The sequence below is a fragment of the Lepisosteus oculatus genome, chromosome 7 (assembly GCF_040954835.1).
Source record: "Lepisosteus oculatus isolate fLepOcu1 chromosome 7, fLepOcu1.hap2, whole genome shotgun sequence".
Classification (NCBI taxonomy): Eukaryota; Metazoa; Chordata; class Actinopteri; order Semionotiformes; family Lepisosteidae; genus Lepisosteus; species Lepisosteus oculatus.
This window is the reverse complement of record NC_090702.1, coordinates 32,403,849-32,424,730: the sequence shown is the minus strand read 5'-3', so window position 1 is coordinate 32,424,730 and position 20,882 is coordinate 32,403,849. Positions and strand designations below refer to the sequence as shown.

General features: G+C 38.0%; 1 protein-coding gene across 2 annotated transcripts; it reads right to left on the bottom strand.

The window, feature by feature from the left end:
- Positions 1 to 4,424: 4,424 nt before the first annotated feature.
- On the bottom strand, positions 4,425 to 20,420 carry ifrd1 (interferon-related developmental regulator 1). 2 transcript variants are annotated; one of them, XM_006633451.3, is made up of 12 exons: positions 20,193 to 20,419; positions 17,161 to 17,265; positions 16,690 to 16,771; positions 12,874 to 12,998; positions 11,000 to 11,157; positions 10,545 to 10,595; positions 8,829 to 9,007; positions 8,282 to 8,390; positions 6,747 to 6,881; positions 5,963 to 6,091; positions 5,132 to 5,227; positions 4,425 to 4,836 (listed from the first exon to the last, which is right to left on the bottom strand). In XM_006633451.3, exons 1-12 carry the CDS (start codon positions 20,221 to 20,223, stop codon positions 4,747 to 4,749), a joined length of 1,290 nt encoding a protein of 429 aa, XP_006633514.1. In that variant the 5' UTR covers positions 20,224 to 20,419; the 3' UTR covers positions 4,425 to 4,746. The 2 variants fall into 2 exon arrangements, with proteins under 2 accessions (XP_006633514.1, XP_015208147.1); XM_015352661.2 differs by having other exon boundaries at positions 4,746 to 4,836; positions 5,907 to 6,091; positions 20,193 to 20,420.
- Positions 20,421 to 20,882: the final 462 nt, after the last annotated feature.

Below are 20,882 nucleotides of genomic sequence, written 5' to 3'. Positions count from 1 at the left end.
TACCAAGAAGGTAAGCTGCTACCTTGCCAGGCAATGTCTCCCTCCTCCTCCAGTCAGCCCTGCTCCAGTAATGTCACGCCCTCTGCAGCCAGAGGGCGCTCCTACTCTGTCCTGTCCCTAGTTTCCTGCCTGCTGTCCTTCCAGTCCCTCTCTTTCCCTTGGGCTATATATTTCCGGGTCTTGCACTCTGCCCTCCCTCAGTATTGACGTTCGGATGTCCTGAAACCCGCCTAACCACCCAGGTCACCCCACGTCCGCTGCCTGAGGGCATTGGTTTCTATCTGACTCCTGAACTGCTGAGCCCGGGCCTTTTTCCCGTTCTGCCGCTACGCATATGGGTCTTTTTCCACTCCCCTGCTCTCCACCGTTAGTCCCTTTGGACATCCGTGACAAGTAAAGCATTCCTGTTCCTTGGTAGCATTATTCTTCAGCATCAGACTTGGCAAACAAACTCTCAGGAACCTGCAACATACAGTACAGTGGATATAAAAAGTCTACATACCCTTATTGAAATTGCAGGTTTTTGTGATGTAGAGACAGAAATCAAGATAAATCATGCCAGACATTTTTCCCCAATCTTTAATGTGACCTTGCAACCAACAAAATTCAAGAGAAAAACAAATAGAGAATTATTAGGAAAAATAATTTAAATTAAAAAGCCTACAGCACCCTGGTTTTATAAGTCTGCACACACCCCCAGCTAATACTTTGTGGAACTACGTTTTGCATTTATTACAGCAGTAAGTCTTTGTGAATAAGTCTCTATCAACTTTGCACACCTGGGTATAGTGTTACATTATACATTAGGTATGGTGTTCTTTGAATGATGGGCTATGCTGTCTTCGCGCCAAACCTGTCTTTTAGAATTAAGGCCAAAAACTTTAACCTTTGTCTTATCAAACTAAGACATTTTCCCACATGGTTTGGGAAGTTAGATGGACTTGGATGTTCTTTTTTGTGAAAAATGGCTTCCGTCTTGCCACCCTACCCCATAGCCGAATACGGAAGATTGTTGTCACATGCAAGGAGTGACCAGTACCTGCAAGAAATTCCTGCAGCTCCTTTAATGTTGCCTCTTGGTAGCCTCCCTGATCTTGGCAATGTCCCTGTCTCCCCACTTATTGATGATAGTCTTCACAGTGCTGCATGGTACATCCAATGCCTTTGATATTCTTTTATACCCCTCTCCTGATCGGTACCTTTCAACAATAAGATCCCTAGATGTTTTGTCAGCACCTTGCGGACCATGGCTATCACAGCATGATGCAACCCGAAAGTTTCAAGGAAATCCTACAGGAAAAGCTGATTTTTATTTGGGGTTAATCAATCATTTTCATTGATGGCAGGTGTATGCTACTTACCTTACATGATTTTGATGATGAATTTGATTGGTTAACTCTGAACACATTTATAGACCCCATTGTTAAAAGGTGTGCACACTTATGCAACCAGGGTGTAGGTTTTTTCATTTCAATTATTTTTCCTAATATTTATCTGTTTGTTTTTCTTTTGAATTTTGTTGTTTGTAAGGTCACATTAAAGATGGAAAAATGTCTTACAACTTTTCTTGAGTTCTGGCTTCACATCACAAAAACCTGCGATTTCAATAAGGGTGTGTGACAAAGGAGCCTGTCACGAGGTACAGATAGCACAGGAAATACATATTCATACACCTTCTGTTGAGTGGATGCTAGATAAGTTCCTGGGGGTGCACACACAGGGTTTAACTAGTAACTGCTATTACTTAATTTCATATAAATTCACATACTTAAACACAGGTATGAGTGAGTACTGTGGTGTGAATGGAGAGCGCTCTTAAAATGGATGATACTCAGTTTGTTTGGTCTCGGTACTTCCGGGGTGGGTCAGCCTATGGTGGCCTCAGAAGGCCAAACCTAACCCCAGTTCTCAAGGCTTATTTAAGGAGATGGGAAAAACCATGCATTGAATTGGGAAATGGTTTGTTCCAGAGGGGAAGGGGCTTACAAGCTATTTAAGCTGGCTCCTCAGCCTAAGAGGGAGTTGGTTGTTGGTTGTTGGTGGTTGGTATGTCAGGTAGTGTGACTGAAAACAGAAAGAAAGCAATAAGGAGGATTTATCTTCATTTGAAGAAGTAGTTTTGTTTCTTTTTGGGGTTTTGTTTTCTGGTGTGGGGGACTGGGAGCACTGTTAATAAACTGCACTTATTTTACTTGAGTGTTTTTGCGGTGGAGCCATTCTGTTATAAAATGGACCTACTTTGGCCTTCCTCAGGCCATTGTGTGACAGGGTGTGTAGACTTTTTATATTCACTGTACCTCAGTGTAGCAGTCTCTACATCTTAAATCAACTCTTTTCTTCAGGCTGCTCCCCTGCAAACCTGGACATCCAAGGAGCAGCTCATTCCATATGGAACCTATCCTTATTTCTCCCTTTCCTTACAGAGATAGTCATTCACTCCCGGTGCTGTCAATCCACCAATGTCTAATTCAGTGTCCATCTACAGTGCCAAAAGATTTTGTGAACCCCAAACAACAAAGATAAATAAGGAAATGTAATAGTTTTACCATGATAACCTTATTGAAAACCAGCCTTTATGTATACATCCAATAGGGTTTATAGTAACCAATTCCACGTCTCTTGAAATTAAACAATGTATCAATTAAACAAAACTTTGTAGGTTTTATAGATGCATTTTTGAAATTGCAAAATTCACATCAGTACAAAAAAGGTTGATTAGGTGTTCAGAAGTCCCCCCTTCTTTTAAACAAACTGCCCTTATGAAGAAAACTCTCCTTGCTATGCTGTCTTTTGTAAAGTTTTTACCTTGGTATTTGAGACCTGTGGTATTTGGTTTCATGAAGTGTCGTACTGAAGGCAGGAAAAAAGTATGCCTAACTGGGGACGATGAGGATTCCAATATGTTATTCTGATTTATACTATCCACTTCAACATTACCTTTCTGCCCTTTGGATTTTAATTTAAAAAAAAAAATCTCAAACTTAAACTCAAAAGTTTCTTTGCTTAAATATACTGCTGCTCCCAACAAAAATCTTCAATGTCAGCATTTTAGGAGTATGAAAACTACCAGACGTCTGCTTTTTTCTTCTCATGCTCTATAAAAATTACATGTAAATAATAAGCTTATATTTCACTAAACTCATTTACATGTGAGGCATGTGAAAAACAACTCTACTGAACATTTTTAGCTATACTGTAATAAACTTAATGCGGTTCTCAACCATAGCTTTCATAGAACCTACAGAACTGTGTGTGATGGAAAGAGCAGGCAAAAAAAAAAAGCTTTAAAAGGCACAAGTCAGGCAGGAAGCTAAACGCTGTACTCATTTTGCAGTTTGAGAAGTGAAGTGCTTTTGCAAGGGTTCCTTTCTTTGGCGAAGGGAATCTAGAACTCAATTATCACATCACTGGGGGGAAAGCCAGGAAACGCAGATTCTCATCTGTAGCGACAGCACCTCCACATAGAGATGCCTCCTCCTGCCAAGGCGTCTACCTAGACCTGTAGAAAATATTCAATTTATTTTTATATAGCACCTTTCACAACGGGGTTGCCCCGAGGCGCTTAACAATGCAAGTGACCATATATTTTGTCAAATAAATACCAGTCCTGTCCCTCTCCCCTGAGCACTCATAGAATTTGTGTCCCCCCCCCCCCCCACATGTATAGGAGTAGTGATTTCCTACACCCTGTGACAAAGAATAACTTTGTGGAATGCCACCTTTAATGGAGAGAAGGAGCCCCAAGTCTTGCTAAACAGCAGCTCTACAAGATACCAGACCTTAGACCCAATTTTCAGAGATTGTCCCCCTAACACCTCTGTCGTTCCCTAGATCCACTACCAATACGGCACTCTTGGATGATCAGGGACTCAACTACCTCGTCATACAACCGGTCACTCTAACCAAGTGGCTTAGAGAGCCAAAAATCAAATACTTAAGCAAACCTTCAAGACATGAAGTGCTCTTGACCCCCAATGACTTACTGTACTTGAGATCTTGTTTGGTCTTAGGATACACATTCAGAGGATTAAACAATGAGAACATAATTCAGGAAGAAACTTCCAAGTTATAAAAAAACCTTTAGTACTTTTAGCAAGGTGACAATTTAAGTCAGACAAGCCTACAAGAGGGAAAAAGGCTGACCACTTGGGAACTGCCAGTTCACAAAAGGCATGTGCTAATCTCTAAGACCCATTCACAAACAGAAGGGTCTGGGCCACTTAACTTTAGTGTTAATATAATAACATATCAGATACAGGAAAGTAAGTGAGTTAATTACAAACAACTTTGTTTTTATTTGTTTTCCAAAAATAATCAGTTCTCGCAACACTGTTGGAACAAAGTATAAAGCAACATGCAAAGGGCATCATCATAAAAAAAAATAATAACCTTCAGATTAATAAAGAAAATAAACCACTCAAACATCAATCTGCTCATTTGTATTTATTTTATCACCCTGCCCCTAATACAATATAACAAAGCTCAATGTCAAAAACATGATTTAGATTATACTATGCAATTCTTTTACTTTATCTATAGAGTGTGCTAAAGGATACGTCTTTCACACCTGACAACAGGAAAAAGACAGACAAAACAATAATGATTTTAATACTTAATATGCATATATACAGAAAATAGGGAAATAAATACGAAGATAAATTAATTTGATCCTAATCCTACTTATGCTTCCCATTAAACATGGCTTAAGGGGGGGGTAAAAACAGTAACATGGGCCCCGACGGGCATCTATATGAATTCTCCGACATCCACCCTTTTGTCCCGAAACTTGCTCCGGGCCTTGGTCCTAGCTTTAAACGCAGCAGCGTTGTACAAGTGCTGAAAACAGAAAAACAAATAAAAATGTCAAACTTTCATTAACAAGAAGCATTTTTTTCCCCAATACCTTTCTCCAACACTATGTCAATGCATTTACCAAAGACCTAAAAACAACACCACAATCCGGTTTAGGGTTCAAGACAAGGGGATGCCATGCGTCTGCCCCATTAAAACGAGACTGCACTCAGATATTCCTATTCATTTTCATTAAATGTAATAATTACACAAGCGCGTTTGACACAACATTCTGCCTCTAGGAAAGAGATTACCAACAGGTCAGGGCTGATGACATTACCCTCTCGAAGCGGGAGATTTTCATCGCCTTCAGTGCGGCGGAATCAACCACCAAAGGGGCTCCGAGCTCAAAGACATTCCGAATAAACTCATTAGCCTGGGAAGGAGCACAAGGACATGGGTTAATTTTGTCGACTAAATTGAAGAGGAATGTTCAACAACAAGCGGTTTTTCAATTTAGTCAGAGACAAAAATGTTCACTATTATCATCCACAAGAACGAGGATGAGGACTAAATAGCTTTACATTTCTGTTTCAGCAAATGAGGCAAAAATCACTTGTTTGACTAAAATGCAGATGAATATTAATTTTGTTACATGCCTTCTATCTTACAAGTAGTACAGGCACACTATGACTTACAGGAGTAATTCTAGGTAGATTGCAAGGACTAATATTCTAAGATAAATGGCAAGTATCGGGGTATGCCATTCCTCTTTTCATTTTGTCCATCATGAACCCTGATTGTGTTCATTTATGGGGAGCCTGCGCAAACGATGAGAAGATTTCTAATACTGAACGAATTAGATTAAGTAAACCAGAACACCTTGATAAACAGAGATTATTTTCTTGTAGCCACTGCTTATCTGGCTGGAAGCCAAATAAACTCTTAAGCCTATAAAAGGTGCACTAGAAATAATGCAGCAGCATATAGTGAGGAAGTGAGGTGGGGACAATGAACAAAACAGAGGGTAACTTCACACTGAAAAGTTGTGAAAACAATGTCATATACTTTATAGAATCTTAGCATACCACAACAGAAACGTAATACACACATACCTGTTCAGAATAAGAAGTATGCCCTGTGTAAAGACAAAATGGCCACCATTGCCCACCTGCAGGTGATAGTTCATCCCAGATCCTACAAGCTCCCGAAAGGCATCGTAGGTTCTCTTCTTCACCCAGCAGTCGATGTACATGCGCTCAGAGGCAAACCGGATCGTCTCCGTCTGGAAATCGCCCTCCTGCCCACAATAAAATCCAACTGGAATTGTTAACAGGTGGAGTGTTCTAAAACTTCAGATACCTAACAAGGCAGAACGGTTATCACAACCTAAAGTTAAGGTTTGTACATCGTACCATTACAATATACCAGGTCATCGGAAGTGACCCGTGACCAGAATACAAAACTAAAGTCCTAACAGTGAGGCACAATTATAAAACTCACGTATAAAAATCTCACAATTTCCTGCAAACTAAGCTTAAAGTAAAAAGCTCTTTAGTCTTGCTCACCTTCATTTAGACATCTAAAAAAACAAGTTGGTACAGGTGTGCAGATGCAATTAATAAATCTAGCATTCAGCCTCATTTTTTTTTTGAAGAATGTTTGCATTCTAAAAACAAACCATTTTCCCAGATTGTGAAAGAAGCCTTAAGAAGTCTAGTGCCTTGCTCATTTTCAGATGTGAAATATGAATACTAACCATGCACAAAGTGAACCAAAGGCTTCTGGAGTTTGCATTGGATTCTCCCAGGCCCCTGAACACTATACCAAGTCATTGCACAGTTTAGCAATTTCTCCAAAATATTAAGAACTTTAGAGGTACAGTACCAAGGAGCTTTTTGGTCTTAAAGCGGAATTCAGAAAAGGTTAGTTATTACTTTCAGTTCAGCTCTCACCTCCACAGCCTTGAGCACATCTCTGAAGACAGACCTCTGCTTCCTTTTGTCATTTTTGGCTCTGTGCTTGTTACCGTCTGTGGCAAGAGCATTCAGGTTTGCACACAAAGACTCCAAATCTTCATATTCAAACTCCTGAGGGCAGACAAATGAAGCCTCCGATATTAGAAAAAACTAATACTCATACTCGATTTTCATAATACCTGAAGCAAGCATAGGCAATGTGAAAATACTATATCCTTTGCCACTGAAAACTCCTGCGGCCTAAAATAAAAATAATAAAAGTTTTTTCTTTCCCAGTCAAATATACATCATATTTGTAATTTAGTAGTAATTAATAGGTATGTATTTTTCACCAATATCTTTTTCAGATACATTCATTACTCACTATACGAGCACAGCTGGTTTAAAATGTATGCTTGTAGACAAAAACTAAAAGACACTAAATTTCCATGAAAATACACGCAAGTCTCCAATTTGTTACAACTTCTTGTAACTCGGCACAAACCCGTTGAGTTCAGGCACTTTTCTAAAGAATAGTTTGGCTCCGAAAATTGCTGAGTGTATGTAACAACAAGCAGAACTGACCAATACATCTTTTTTTATTGCAGCTATTATGTTTAAATGTACTGTGAAAGAGTTGCTTGAAGAAACCAATTAAAAGGTTTTGTAAAAACATGTTTATTATTTTATTTAATAAATCTTGCACAGGCAATGATGTAATAAAACCCATAACTGTAAAAGTAAGATAGATCGAGATGTCTGGCGATACTGATGCATGTACTATGAATGCAAAGTAATCAAAACAATTCATGAATGTTAAAATGTTATACTATGAATCAATATGCATTCAAAATATTCTACTCTATAACTAGTACAATACCCTTACAATTTGTAAGACTGAACCACCATGTAGTTAATAAAAATAATGATTGGTGACATTAAGACTGTGCATTCACAGTGTGCAGGATGAAATTTAGAAATCAAGTTTGTGAAGTGTAACCAGCTTTCATATTTGGTCCTTAATTAAATAAGTGAAAATGGAAAAAACTTAAGTTTAATATTGGCATTAGTGCAGATGGCAGCAGCCGAGAGGTCAGCAAAATAAAAATGGAAGAATGAAGCTGCATGCTTGAAGCTTGTATTAGGGAAAGTTCACTTGTCTAAAAGTCGCGTGTTTAAGCAAGTAATCATAAGTAAAGTGCTTGTTTAGTGAGGCATGAGTATTTACTTTATAATGTTTGTCTATTGATGAGCACAGATACCACAACAGACATGTATCCAGTAGATCACATTTAAATACTCAAAATGTGAAAGGCATTTATTGAAATAAATTAGTAAAAGTAACTCCTGCGCTACTCAAGTGTAGCAGAGAATCAACATTTTACAGAGGACTTCACAGCATCTTTGAAGACCCGGCTTACAAGCATGCAAGATCAGTTGTGTCAACCCTACAGTCTACTTGGAGAGAACCGTGAAGCACCTGAAGTTTTTTTTTTAATAATTACAATTAAAGACTACTTTAGTTGACTTACGGCATCCAAGTCTCTTGCCAATTCAAAGATAAGGGCAATGGTCTCTCCTGCAGCAATCCTCATATTGACGTCATCACTTTCTAGAAGGCTGGGAAGTCTAGGTAAGTGTCTGGAATTAACAGGATATTATCAGCAACACTTACAAGGGCACATATTACATAAAGGAAAACAAATCTTCACCACAAAAGAAAAAAATATTCATAATGTAGTTTAATCAAGAAATACATATTCTTTTTCCCCTATGCATTTCCTAGTATGGAAAATCTTTAGTTATGCCAAGTTATTTACAACATATTTAGGATTAACACTGACTTGACTTCTTTGAAAAGAGTTCGGATAATGACAAATATTCAAGAAAAAAAAAAGTCACACACACCCTTAGCAAGACAACAGGGAGATAATAAAAATATTATATTAAATGTGCAAAGTAACTGTCACTTCATTGTTCAGAATCTCTCCAGGAGCTTCTGATTACAAACTTGCGATACCATCATAGCTGGAAACAGTACATTGCACAATTATAAATCTTAGGGAAAGAGTGGAATACTTTTTCAGAATTTTCTTCACTTCCGTGTTGGAGCAAATGGTCAGCAGTAGTGCCCACGCCAAAAGTGCACTGATGTGAAGCGCTGTAGTTTGGGCGTTAAAGACTGACTGAGTCCCATCTTCCTTCGTATACGATTTTGCGAAGAGGCTTTCGAAGCATTCCATGGTTGCGTACACATCCTGGTGTACAAAAGCAGAACGAAACAATGACTGTCTGGTGCCTAGCAGCATTTTGAAGGCTCATCTTTGAATAGCCCACCAAAAACTCACTATAAATAAATGCTGTAACAGATTTGCTAATATAGTGCATTAGATCACAGCCAAGCCAAAGGAACAACAGGTGCAGAACTCGTTATGAGAAGCACTGCATCATCAAGAAACAACAGCTGTGCATGGACGCACAGTAAACCCCTCAGTTTAAAAGAGTACTGGGGGGAAGGCGTGTGCATTAAATCACAAACAATGTTCTTTCAGCCCAAAAACACACTATGATATAAAAATGTATATATAAGCTTCATGGACTTTTTCTGGAAATTGCAATTAAAGTCAAAGAAAATTGTGCCTTTTCATCATAAATAAAATACGTTCTGGCTAACAAGCATTTATGCTTCACACCACTATGAGCCAGAAAATAAAGAAAATGAGAATTGAAAAAGGGACCAGAGGTTATCCCATATTAGAACTTATGTATATTTTAATTTTGTAAAAATGGTGATTTGTAATTGCTGAAAACATTTGCACAATCAGTTACCCATAACAATGGTTCACTGCATGTTTCACAAAAGAGAATACAAACTACACATAAAGGAAGAGGAGGACTGCAGAGCAACGCTAAAAATCAATCTGTAATTTCCAAAATGAAAACATTAGTGGAAATCTTATTTTTGGTCAAGCGATTCATGTAAAATATGAAAATGTCGCCAAATGGCTTATAAAAACTTCAAATGTCAAACTCACTATCATGTAGGCTTTACATCTTTGAATTTCAAACTGTTCCTTGACTTACATGAATAACATTTTGTGGGATAACTAAAATCGATGTTGTTAAATAGAACATTTGTTACTTATTACCAATTATATTTGTTTTCTTAGCAAAATGGGTCACTGTGTGCTTTTATTACTTATTTTAGGGCAGCATGCCATGTCTGGAAAAAGCAAAACATTCCCATGCATGAAGATTCATGGAGAAAGATATGAAGAAATAAGGGAAACGGAGTTCATTTTAGGGTGCATTTTTTACCCGTTTTTTAAAATAAAGATGTTCACAAGAAGTTAACTATACACAACTTTTTCCAGTCTGCAACATTAACCATTTAGCAATTCTGAAATTGTTACTGAATTCACCACTATTCTTTTCAAGGATGTTTATGTGAACAAAATTTTGCAGACAAGGTCTTGTGCTATGGAACTGGAACAATGTATTCTATGCATCACTGTGTACGCTAACCAAATGCTTCTCCTGGCTACAGAATTCAAACCTCCACTTCATCCCGAGTTTCACTAAGAAATGGTTTCAGCTCAATCAGATAAAAGGCAAGTAACTAGAAGAAAATGTCCACAGGTCACACCATATTCACCCTCTCATTTACAAAAATATCTTGGTTAAATATTCGGCAACTTTGTCTTCATACTCAATACGAATGGGGAGCGTCTGCCATGACTATTTACAATTTGCTTGGAGTTACTATTCATGATGTAACAAACATTAAAATCTTACCAAGATATCATCTTCAGCAACCAAGCTGCAAACACCCAAACTGGTTGCACACTGAAACAAAAAGGTGGAATATTAACAAAAACATGATAGGTTAGCCATTGACAAAAAACAGGAAAGTACTGTTAAAGCTTAGCTGTTCTAATACAGTATTACGTTGTATGGTATTTGAAGTTTCAAAATTGAGAACTAAAACAACTCAAAACTGAGAAACAGGTTTGGTCTAGAATTACCTTTAGAGCCAACCCTGTGGTTTTCTGTGGAAGGCTATTAGCATTTGACCTTTACAGTAAGAGGAAGGGCCTCAACACGTGTTTTTTTTTATATAAATGAGCCGACTGCAGACAAGAGCATTAAAAACACTTCCCATGAAAAACCAACCAGAAGCCTGCAAGGAAAGTTGCCGCTTTTGTCTAAAATGTACAGAGCTAGTACCAGATGAAAACAAGAACACTCACTGCCTGCCGAGCTTGGATGTTGGCCGTTCTGTCTGCAAGAATATTCATGAAAATGGGTTTCAAAGTCTTAAAAACTTCTTCGCTTTCAATCCCAGATCCCAGCTGAATGCAGAGGAGACAAGCCAAGGTCGCGGCAGCACGCTGTTCGTCACCTTTGCCTTGAGAGAGAAGGAAAAAAAAAAGCTAAGACAATAATGCTCTTATAAAAGAAGGAATGGAACATTTCTCTTAATACAGGATATGCTGCTACAGAAATTCCAAAAGGAGTAGCAGGTCATGAAGGTCAAGTTTAATATGTGACCAACTTGTAAATGCAAAGGTAGTCAACCAGCACCTACAGTAACAGAATTCAACATTTGTGGAGTCTTTTCTTCAATATTTGCATCAAAACTTACGTCCTCACATTATTCAGAAAGACTACAATTACAAATGTCTTAAAAAACATTCCTATATGCAAGCCTACAAAATTTCAATAGTATTCAAAAATTACTTACTACTCCAAAAGCTCACTTAATAAACTATTATATTTCATAAAGTTATCACCTGCACTGGGCAAATTCTAGAGCAATTTCAAGCCTGGAATAAAAGGCTGGTTAATGGCACACATGACAGGAATGAGGTTATGAATTATTACGCCAAAATAATTCAAAAACCAAAAACACCCCCCGGACCATCAACCCGATCAGGAACTCCCGCCGTAACAACCGCATTCCCTTGGTGCTTCCTTACCACCCTAACACACTTCCTATCCCCAGGACCATTAACCAGAATTTTTCCATCCTACAGGATGATCCCTCCATTGGGGCCCTCTTTTCTGATCGCCCTATCATCTCATATCGCCGACCACCTAATCTGCGTAACCTCCTTGTTCACAGCTCCCTTGACCGCCCTCAACAACCATCCACACCAGGCACTTTCCCTTGCAACAGAGCTCGCTGTATCACCTGCAAGTACACAGCCACCACCACACTCATTCAAGGCCCCTCAGGACAATTCCGGATCACCCAGACAGCATCTTGTACCTCCAGCAACCTTATTTACTGTATCTCTTGCAGTAAATGCCCAGCCATCTACATTGGAGAAACAGGAAGGAGACTCGGAGACCGCTTCAGAGAACACGTCAGGGCTGTGAAGATTAAAGATCTCTCCAAGCCCATTGTTTCTCATTTCACCTCTGACGGCCACGACCACACTAATCTCTCCGTCTGTGTTCTCAAAGACGGTTTTCCGAACTCATACATCAGAAAGACCACCGAAACTAAAATTATTCTGCAGTTAGGATCACACATTCTCCCTTCCCTTAACGACAGATTACTGTTCTTTTAAATTTTCTCCATTCATTGGAAGTTTCATTTCACACCTCTCTGCACCCATTCTGACTTCACACCTCTTGATTGGCCTCTCTTTCTGTCCCCTGCTCCCGCCTCTCACTCCTCCTCCCTCCCAACCTTTGTTCTCCCGCTACTTTACCTTTGCCTACTGCCCTGTCTCTCTCACACCTGAAGAAGGCTCCACGGCCGAAACGTTGTGTTCTCTTTCTTCTTTTTTTCAGCATGGAATAAACCTATTACTTGTTCCTATGAATTATTACTACCATTTAAAGTAGCTGCATTAGTTCACACACCAAGAAGCTCAAACAGAAATTTAGCTGCTGCTGCATTACAAAATTGAATGCCTGTATTCAGGAAATTCTATGCAAGACATCCATTCTGGAAGTACAATCACAACATGACAAGGTTTAAAGTGTGCTTTACTGTAAATCTGACCAAACCAATCAGACCCTCAAATCAATTAGCTACTAGCAATCTAACGAGAAAGATGAGTACAATGGCACCAAGGATAAAAAGGGAGAAAAAAGCTTATTAATGCATTACCTTTCTTCAAACACCGCTCAATGCTGTCTGTTATAGTTATTCTTCTTTCCAAAAGAAATTCATACAGCATTTTGGAGGCCATGGCAGTTTTCAGTCCATCAAGTGCACTGTGCCTGGTCTTGGCACTAAAATCAATTAAAAATGAAGAAACAAATTTCACGTTAACTTTGAAATCACAAAAGTACACATTTAGAATGGCTTGCATCATTAAGGAGGCTTCTACTTATCCCCATGTCTTATTGCCACAAATTCTTTTGACAGCTGTTGAGCAGGAGGGTCCTGCAGAGTCCCATCCTGAAGCTTAACAGGTCACCCAGAGTCAGTCATTTCAAGACATGATCAGGTTGAGCACCACAGAGCCAACACTGACTATAGATAATGCAGTTTGACACACTAGGCAGGCTCCCAGATTATACCATGATATGAGGTTCTGTAAACACAGAATTTCTTTTGCAGCGTCTAAAAAACTAAAATCAAGACTGGGCAAACATTTGGCAGCCGACACTCTATGTACACAAGTGAGACTTGCTAAAAATCATCTATAAATATTAAATGGGGAAATCCTGAGGTTCAGGAAACAATTAATAAATTTAACATTTATAATTTCCAAACAATTTGGGAAAGCAATTAAAAGGCAAATGACATTAGCATATATTGGTAAAAGCAAAAACCTCATGTAGAACCATATTCAAGTCTGGTCCTAACCTACTGTACTACAGAAAAGCTTGTTGCTCTGGAATAGATCCAGAGAAGAGCCACCAGTGACTTCCCCAGACTCAAACGAATGTCTTACTGACAGGCCTGATGCGTGAGGACCAGACTCGAGTATTCAGAATCACCAAGGACCAGACAAAGCCAATGGCCTGCTGCAGAATCAACTGTGAAAGACAAACTACAGGACAAGACCTGAAACTAGGGGAGAGGGAACTTGGTTGTGGGAGTCTGGAACAAACCACCCCCCCACTGTTGTTGAAACTCTTCTTCCAAAAAAGGGCTGCAGGAGCTCCTCGGGTCAATTAGCTGCTAAAAAGTAAAACGAGCTCAATGGGCCAAATGACTTTGCAAATGAGAGGAGGCATTTTCTTAAGCAAGTAATTTGTTCAGTTAATGAAACGCATGCACTGGAGGGCTAAAGATTTGTTCCAAATTATCTGCAAATTAAAGTCTCATCTACCATTGATCACAAGTAAAATCTTCCAAGCCTTTAGAACGGGGTTGTCTAATCCTGGCTCTCAATATCCACAGGGTGTACAGCTTTCCATTCCTGGTCTGAACTTAATGCTCTGAACCAGTTCATCAGCTACCGGTTTTTTTGCTTAAATAAGAAAAAAAAACTATAAAAACCACAGAGGCTGGCTTTCCAGATCCAGGATTGGTGATTCAATGATTATTTCTAATATGAGCTGGGAGTCCCGAGGAGTAGGGAGGGGGGATACCCGATCTAAACTACTTTATAGTTTAGATCGGGTATCCCCGATTGCAGCACTGCAACAGAATTCAAGCCCATTTCTACAGCACTTTGTTGATCTTGCCACATGAGTGGAGGACAGCAAAACACACAATCACACAATCTTAAACATAGTATTTTGGTTGATACATTGACCTCCAGCCCATTCAGCCTGCAACTTAATATTCAGGAGGTCTTAGGATGTTACCTACATGTATACACAAAAAAAAATTATCCAGAAAAAAAATGCATACTACTCAAATGTACAGTAGTATGGCATTTTATTTAGCAAATTCTACCGTATATGCAGAAACATTCACAAGGCAATCCACCTCTCTTCAGCAGGTAACCCTGGACGTGGAAGATTAAGTATAGAATCTTTGAAATAAATCTTTTCCCTCTTTTGGCATTTATCAAACTAGACTGGATCAGTAAGTACATTCCCAGACAAACACCCAACGCAAATTCATCTTAAAGTAAGTGTGCTTTTATTTATATTACTAAAAACTAAAATGCTAATTACAAAGTAAATAAAATTTATAAGAAAACACCACTTCAATGGAAAGTCACATGACTTACCACAAGAAATCCCATGATTCCTGTCATGTGGAATGATACCATGCCCAACGGACAAAATAGTGCCTAATCAAAAAACGTCTTCTTTCTTCTTTCCAAACACATCTGTATTGTCCGCAGGTCTTCAGGCCTTCTTGCAATCGCAGATGCATTGAGAGGAGGGCCTTCTATGATAGCCACAAAATATTTCAGATTGCTGAAAACCTACCTGACAACTTGTAGAATATGTGGCTGGTGCTTGTTTAGTTACACGTAAAGCAAATCCACTGAGGATTGGACTCATAAAAATATATTTTGTGGTTGGTAAAAAAAATAAAATGTAACTCTAGAATGTTACCACTTCTTCCCAGACAAATCATGAACTCAGTTGCATTAAAATACCGTCAGCCGGTTAGATTAAATTCTATTTCGGGAAACCTTCAGCAGGAATTATAAATTTCTCCAAAAGCTTTACCAAGCAAATCAAATTTGATTATACAGGAAATCTACCCCAGGTTTTATCACAGTGTTTACATCTTAACTGAGAAGGGCTTTTCAGAAGCATTAGTTTTGTTGTATAAATACAAGCAGCATTTCTTAGAAGTAAGAACGCCAGAAATGCATCGGTATATCACTGACATCTAAGAAGAGAGATTCCATCACAGATACAAATCATTATTTACAGTCATTATCCCACTTTTGAGAATACTGTAAAGGTTTTATAATAAAGAGTATGTTTTCATTGTTCCATTACAACATGCAACTTAAAACTTCAATTATGAAATTGTGCAATTTATTGTCCCCCCCCCTTTTAACCCAGATACTTTTTCCAAAACCTTATTTCTAAATTCAGATGGAAAATCCAACATCCATATCTAAAATTTTAAAAAATGCATGCTAAAAAATATTTCAAGTGTAGTGAATAACCATCAACATAAAATAAAGCTGCATTACAATTTTAAGTCACTCTTTAACAGGAGTAGATTAGATTACAGTCCCTCATGTATTAAGAGGCCAATCAGAGTGGTTGCTTAACACAGGTAGTCTCTTAACCATAATTTCACAACTATACACTATACTCTTTATGTGTGGATTGGAAAATGTCAAAGGAGTTGTTCATTTTTTAAGCAATTTAATACCTTACTGTGATGTTCTTAAGACATCATACAGTTTATTTTCCCCAATTCAGTAACTTTAATTTATTACCCTCAATATCAAAATAATCTCTCATCCCCGAGTTTCTCTTTCAAACATTAAATCCTAGATCCTAGTAACTCTAGCCCTGGGGCCTTCCATTTATTTACCCCAATTTGACCAACTTTAATTCAGTGATCCATTTTTGGTGGTTGTCACTATAATTCATGACTTTAAACTCTCCTATATATATATAAACAGCTGCCAAAATGGTCCTTCAATGCAGGACTGGGTTTGCTTTCAGATCACTTAAGAAAACTGTAGTCACTTCTTAAACAGGTGTTAATAGAACATAAGTTGAACATTTTTTTACTTGTTTCATATCCTGTTAAGAATTTGTTGCAAGATTCTGCTTGGCTTTTTTCCTTCTTACTAACTTGAGCACATTCTGTGAATAGCTCTTCAAAAAAACTCATTCAACCCTGAAACAACTTCCAGAAGCACCCTTTAACTCCTCAAGCAATGTGCACAGCAAGAAAACACTAAGCAGAAATAGATCACAAAGGCAGGACAACCACATAATGTAACAAGTGAAGAGCAAAATGACAGGAAAATTGTGCAACTATTCAGTAAAATACATGAAGTCTAGAAAACCATGTTCCCTACTCCACTTTACTTGCCTTTTATCCAAGGTGCTGTCAATATATCCTTTTAGTTTGTATTCAAAGTCTTCTTGAGCTGCGTCTTCACTAACATCACCAACTGCACAGCAACAAATGACAAAATGCCAACATTAAGGCCACAGCAAGTTGCTACAGAATGTACAACAACTGATTTTAAGGCAAAAACAAAGCTCTGGGCAATAATGTACTTCACCATACATACAGTTCAAGCTCAACATTTATTCCATCTCATTCTACACAAATCCATGAGGACAGGTTTTGATCAAGAGACTGCCCCCCTCAGTCATTTGGGTTAAAGTCTTTAATATCTCTAAGTTCTTATTTAGAGGCTGCTCATTACAACAGAATGTCTGTACTAGTACATATTATTATGCCCAAAGTACCAAAAAAAAAAAAAAAGAGTTTAAATGGCTCTTCTAAACTGAAGTCCAGAAATGCCTGCAATCAGAAGAACTTTGGAAAATTTACCTTCCTCGGCTACACTGGCAGCATCACTAAGGCTGCTGCAGTGGCTCAATGTTTCAATGGAGGCATCCTCGTCACTGAAGGGTTGCACACCTCTGTGCTGTCCTCCTGTTTAACAGGGAGCAAAGACAATGGACAGGAAAAAGATCATTAAAACAGTGTGCCTACAAACCAAGTATCTCAATTTCTAACTGAATTCTCAGTTTGGGGTTAGGCCTAGAATTAATATTCATATACAGTACATTCATTCAATATTAAAACAAACCCAACCCCTTTAATTAGTCTAACTCATTAGTGCTGAACGCCAGTCCTCAGGAGACCAAAATCAGTGGATTTTCCAAGACTCTTTAAATAATCTATACCTAATCCCCTAACCCCCAGCCCCGACTTTCTCTTTAAATTATCTAAATCCTGGATGGAAATCTAGCCTTGCTCTTTTTTGTAACCTTAGCCAGGAGCCCAAACACTAAGGTGCATCACAGCCAAACCAAGCATTACTATAACCAAAAAGCAAATCCAACAAAGATTGAGTACTACACCCAATTTTAACAATAAACATTTATACACGGTCTTCGGCAATTACAACAAATCTTCATCTCGCCAACCACCTTTAAATTCAACCAAACTTTAGCCATAATCCTAAACTAAGGGTTATGTGGTGCCAATGTCACATTATTCTTAACCAAGTCTCTACCTCAGCTCTCTATAGCCGAGAGTTCATTAAGAATAAAATGTGCTTTATAAGACTGTCATTACAAAATAAAGTAGTGTGAAATCAGGGCAGATAAAGCTGTTAAAGAAACACTGAGCCTCTGTGAGATCTGGATACAGGCCAGAACAATAATCCTGCATGAACACAGCTTTTCCCCTCCTAGATGCAGGATTAATGGGATTTATTTTTTAAAATTGATTAAAAGAAAGATTTTTTTAAGAAAGTAAAAATTTAAATCTATGTAAGGCACAACTAGCAAAAACTACTGAAGTTTCTGCGTTTTTCTGTCCACAGTCCGACTTCCTTTTCCTCTCAGAGTAAATGCAGGCTAGCCTAGCCCCTCCTTGTAGCAGGTCATTTTCCACACTTCCCAGTCTGACCAACCACAAAGTGGGACTTTTTAAACAGTTAAGCTAAAGACAAGTAGCTGGAAAATCCACCTTGTTCTTTTTTCTCTTTACAAGGTCAAGGTCGTGGCCATACAGCTGAAAAATTACAGAATTAAGACAAACAAGGCCCCATTACAAAGCTATCAGCAATTGCCAAAACATACCAGAATTAAATCACCAAAATGGTATCATTCTTGGAAACAAACAGGGTTGAGAAATGAATACATAAACACCAGGTCCACTAAACCTGCCACTGAATTACACATTGTTGGAGATCTTCTGCTAACAACTGAAGATATTTATAGATAAATATGAAATAGAGTAATAATTCAATGTATTTTTCTGAATTGGGAATTGAGATATTGGAAACATTCCTTCTTGACTTCTAAGCAGCATACACCTGGAAGGAATTCCCAAGTCGTATTAATGGAAAGATTTTAAGTTGTTTATTTGGCTTACCTAAATTGTTTTTCCATATCTTAGTATTTAAGTTTAAAAATATGAAGGATTTTTTTTAATATTACATTGCCTGTTGCTTGCTTTAGAATACAGTTTCAATGTATTCTGGCTACTTAAATATATTGGTATAATGGGTCACCTTCACAATTTCTTAAACATTTCTTTATGTAATTCCAAGAAGACTATCACGTGACTAAAGGCTGGACTATACATAGTCACTTTTACACAGAAATGAGATTAAACCCATGTGATAAGTTATCATAACTCACAGACCAGGGCACTGAACAGCTGATTTGAAAACTTTAGCAGCAGTACACGTTGTGTAAAAAAACATCTCAAATCCTACACTACATTAATGTAGGTGTTTTTTTTCTATGAAAGGTGAAAGCTTAAAATACATGTACTCATTTTAATACAATCCAAGTCAATTTTCAGTACACTCACACTCATTTTCAGAATCTAGTTATTTAATAAATTTAGAACCTCACAACTATGGTGGTTAAACTTAAGCCTTACCTAATAAGTAAAACATGTAAATAATATTAAAATAGAGGCTCAAAAGAAACGCGAACATATAAATATGAAGACACCCGCACATTTAGATTTTAAAGACAACCGGAACTCAACCAATAAACTCAATTGCAGTTCCAGGAAAATAAAACCCCAAGCGTAACTTTTTGAAAAGTCTAAAAGACAAGAAACAACAGTGTCGTATTTTCCATATAAAGCAAAGCGGAATAGGGATAAAATATTGCAATATTAAACTATCGTATCGCCGTCTGGCTATTGAAACATAAAAATGATCACTGAGAGTTCAAACCTCTTAAATTGTCTAGCTCAGAAGATGACTAAGACGTTGGAGAAATGAGTAAAAATATTGTGACTCAACAGTAAAGCGTCTGTCAATATGTACCGTACAACACGTTGTGTAATGGAAGCTAAACTACATGTGTATGAATGATGTGCAGTAATGCATTCCAAAAAAAAAAATCAAGAGATTCATAATTTTCAAAAAACAAGCATGTCATCCTTTACAATAAAGGAATTCATAGTGAATGGATTAACTGTACTGGGTTTATTAAATACACCTAAAATAAATCAAGTACATAATATTTTACACCACCATTTCCCGGTCATTCGTAATCCGCAACCGGCGCCATAATTTATTATGCCACGTACTCTATGAATGTGGTAATTGATGGCATTTGTATCCTGATTTTCCCACAAAAAAATGGCATTGCGAATTAAGCGAAAAGAAACCCTGCTTACATTTCTAGTATACATTTAATGTTAAATTCCATATTCACATTCTTAACTAGAACAGGCCACAAAAATCTGGGCAATGTAGTTTTTCATCATAGCTAAAATAATAATATATCGAGGAACTCCTTACTACATAGAACTACAACTCCCAACGTTCATTTCGCTCAAGACGGCTAAAGAACCAGTAAAAACAAGCACCATCTCTGGCTTACCTCTGTTATTCCTCTTCTTGGACCGTGGCATTCTTATACAAAAATAATTCAACTTTACAACAAAAATCAGCCAATAGACGACCAGTTTTTACTGTATTGTCTCTCCAGATGAAAATCGCCACACGGCACCGTTGAAAGATAAGAATAAAAAGCAATCCCAGTGAAAGTCTGCAAACGAAAACGACACATCTTCCCTCTAAAACCAGGGCTGAGCAAGACACACTTGGCAACAGGGTTTTATATGGCAGACATAACGCACGTAGGATAAGGAGGGGCTTGACGTGAAGTATGCTATTGAGCTTTTGTAGAGCCAATAGTGTTGCCGGCTCCCTGCTGTAGCTGGCTGTGCATTTGTCTGCTGAAATGTGAAACGTCACCCTCAGACTTGCACACAATTGGAAAGCCAAGAATCCCAGATGATTTACAGCAGAGGTTCTCGGTTCTGTTGCTGGAGTATCACTGTGTCTGAAGGTTTTTGTTCGAACTGGGCCCTTAATCACAAATGTTGTTACCTGTAACTAATTGCTTGCTGTTTAAGACATTTTCTCAGCACTTATCCCTCGATTTAAAAACTACCCTAAAATGCATTCTTTCCAACTTTAGCACAAAGACCTTTGTGTCGTCTCTCCTCATTTTGCTAATTAAGAAATTGCTCCCTTATTTCTAACTAAACAGCCAGTTGATGAATAA

What these genes read in the sequence shown, in the direction of transcription:
- ifrd1 (XM_006633451.3), bottom strand. Translation starts at nt 20,223, where the DNA reads ATGCCACGGTCCAAGAAGAGGAATAACAGAG. An exon ending in CAAGAAGAGGAATAACAGAG is followed by an intron (nt 17,266 to 20,192) that starts GTAAGCCAGAGA and finishes CCTGTTAAACAG; the next exon opens with GAGGACAGCACAGAGGTGTG. An exon ending in GACAGCACCTTGGATAAAAG is followed by an intron (nt 12,999 to 16,689) that starts GCAAGTAAAGTG and finishes AATTGATTTTAG; the next exon opens with TGCCAAGACCAGGCACAGTG.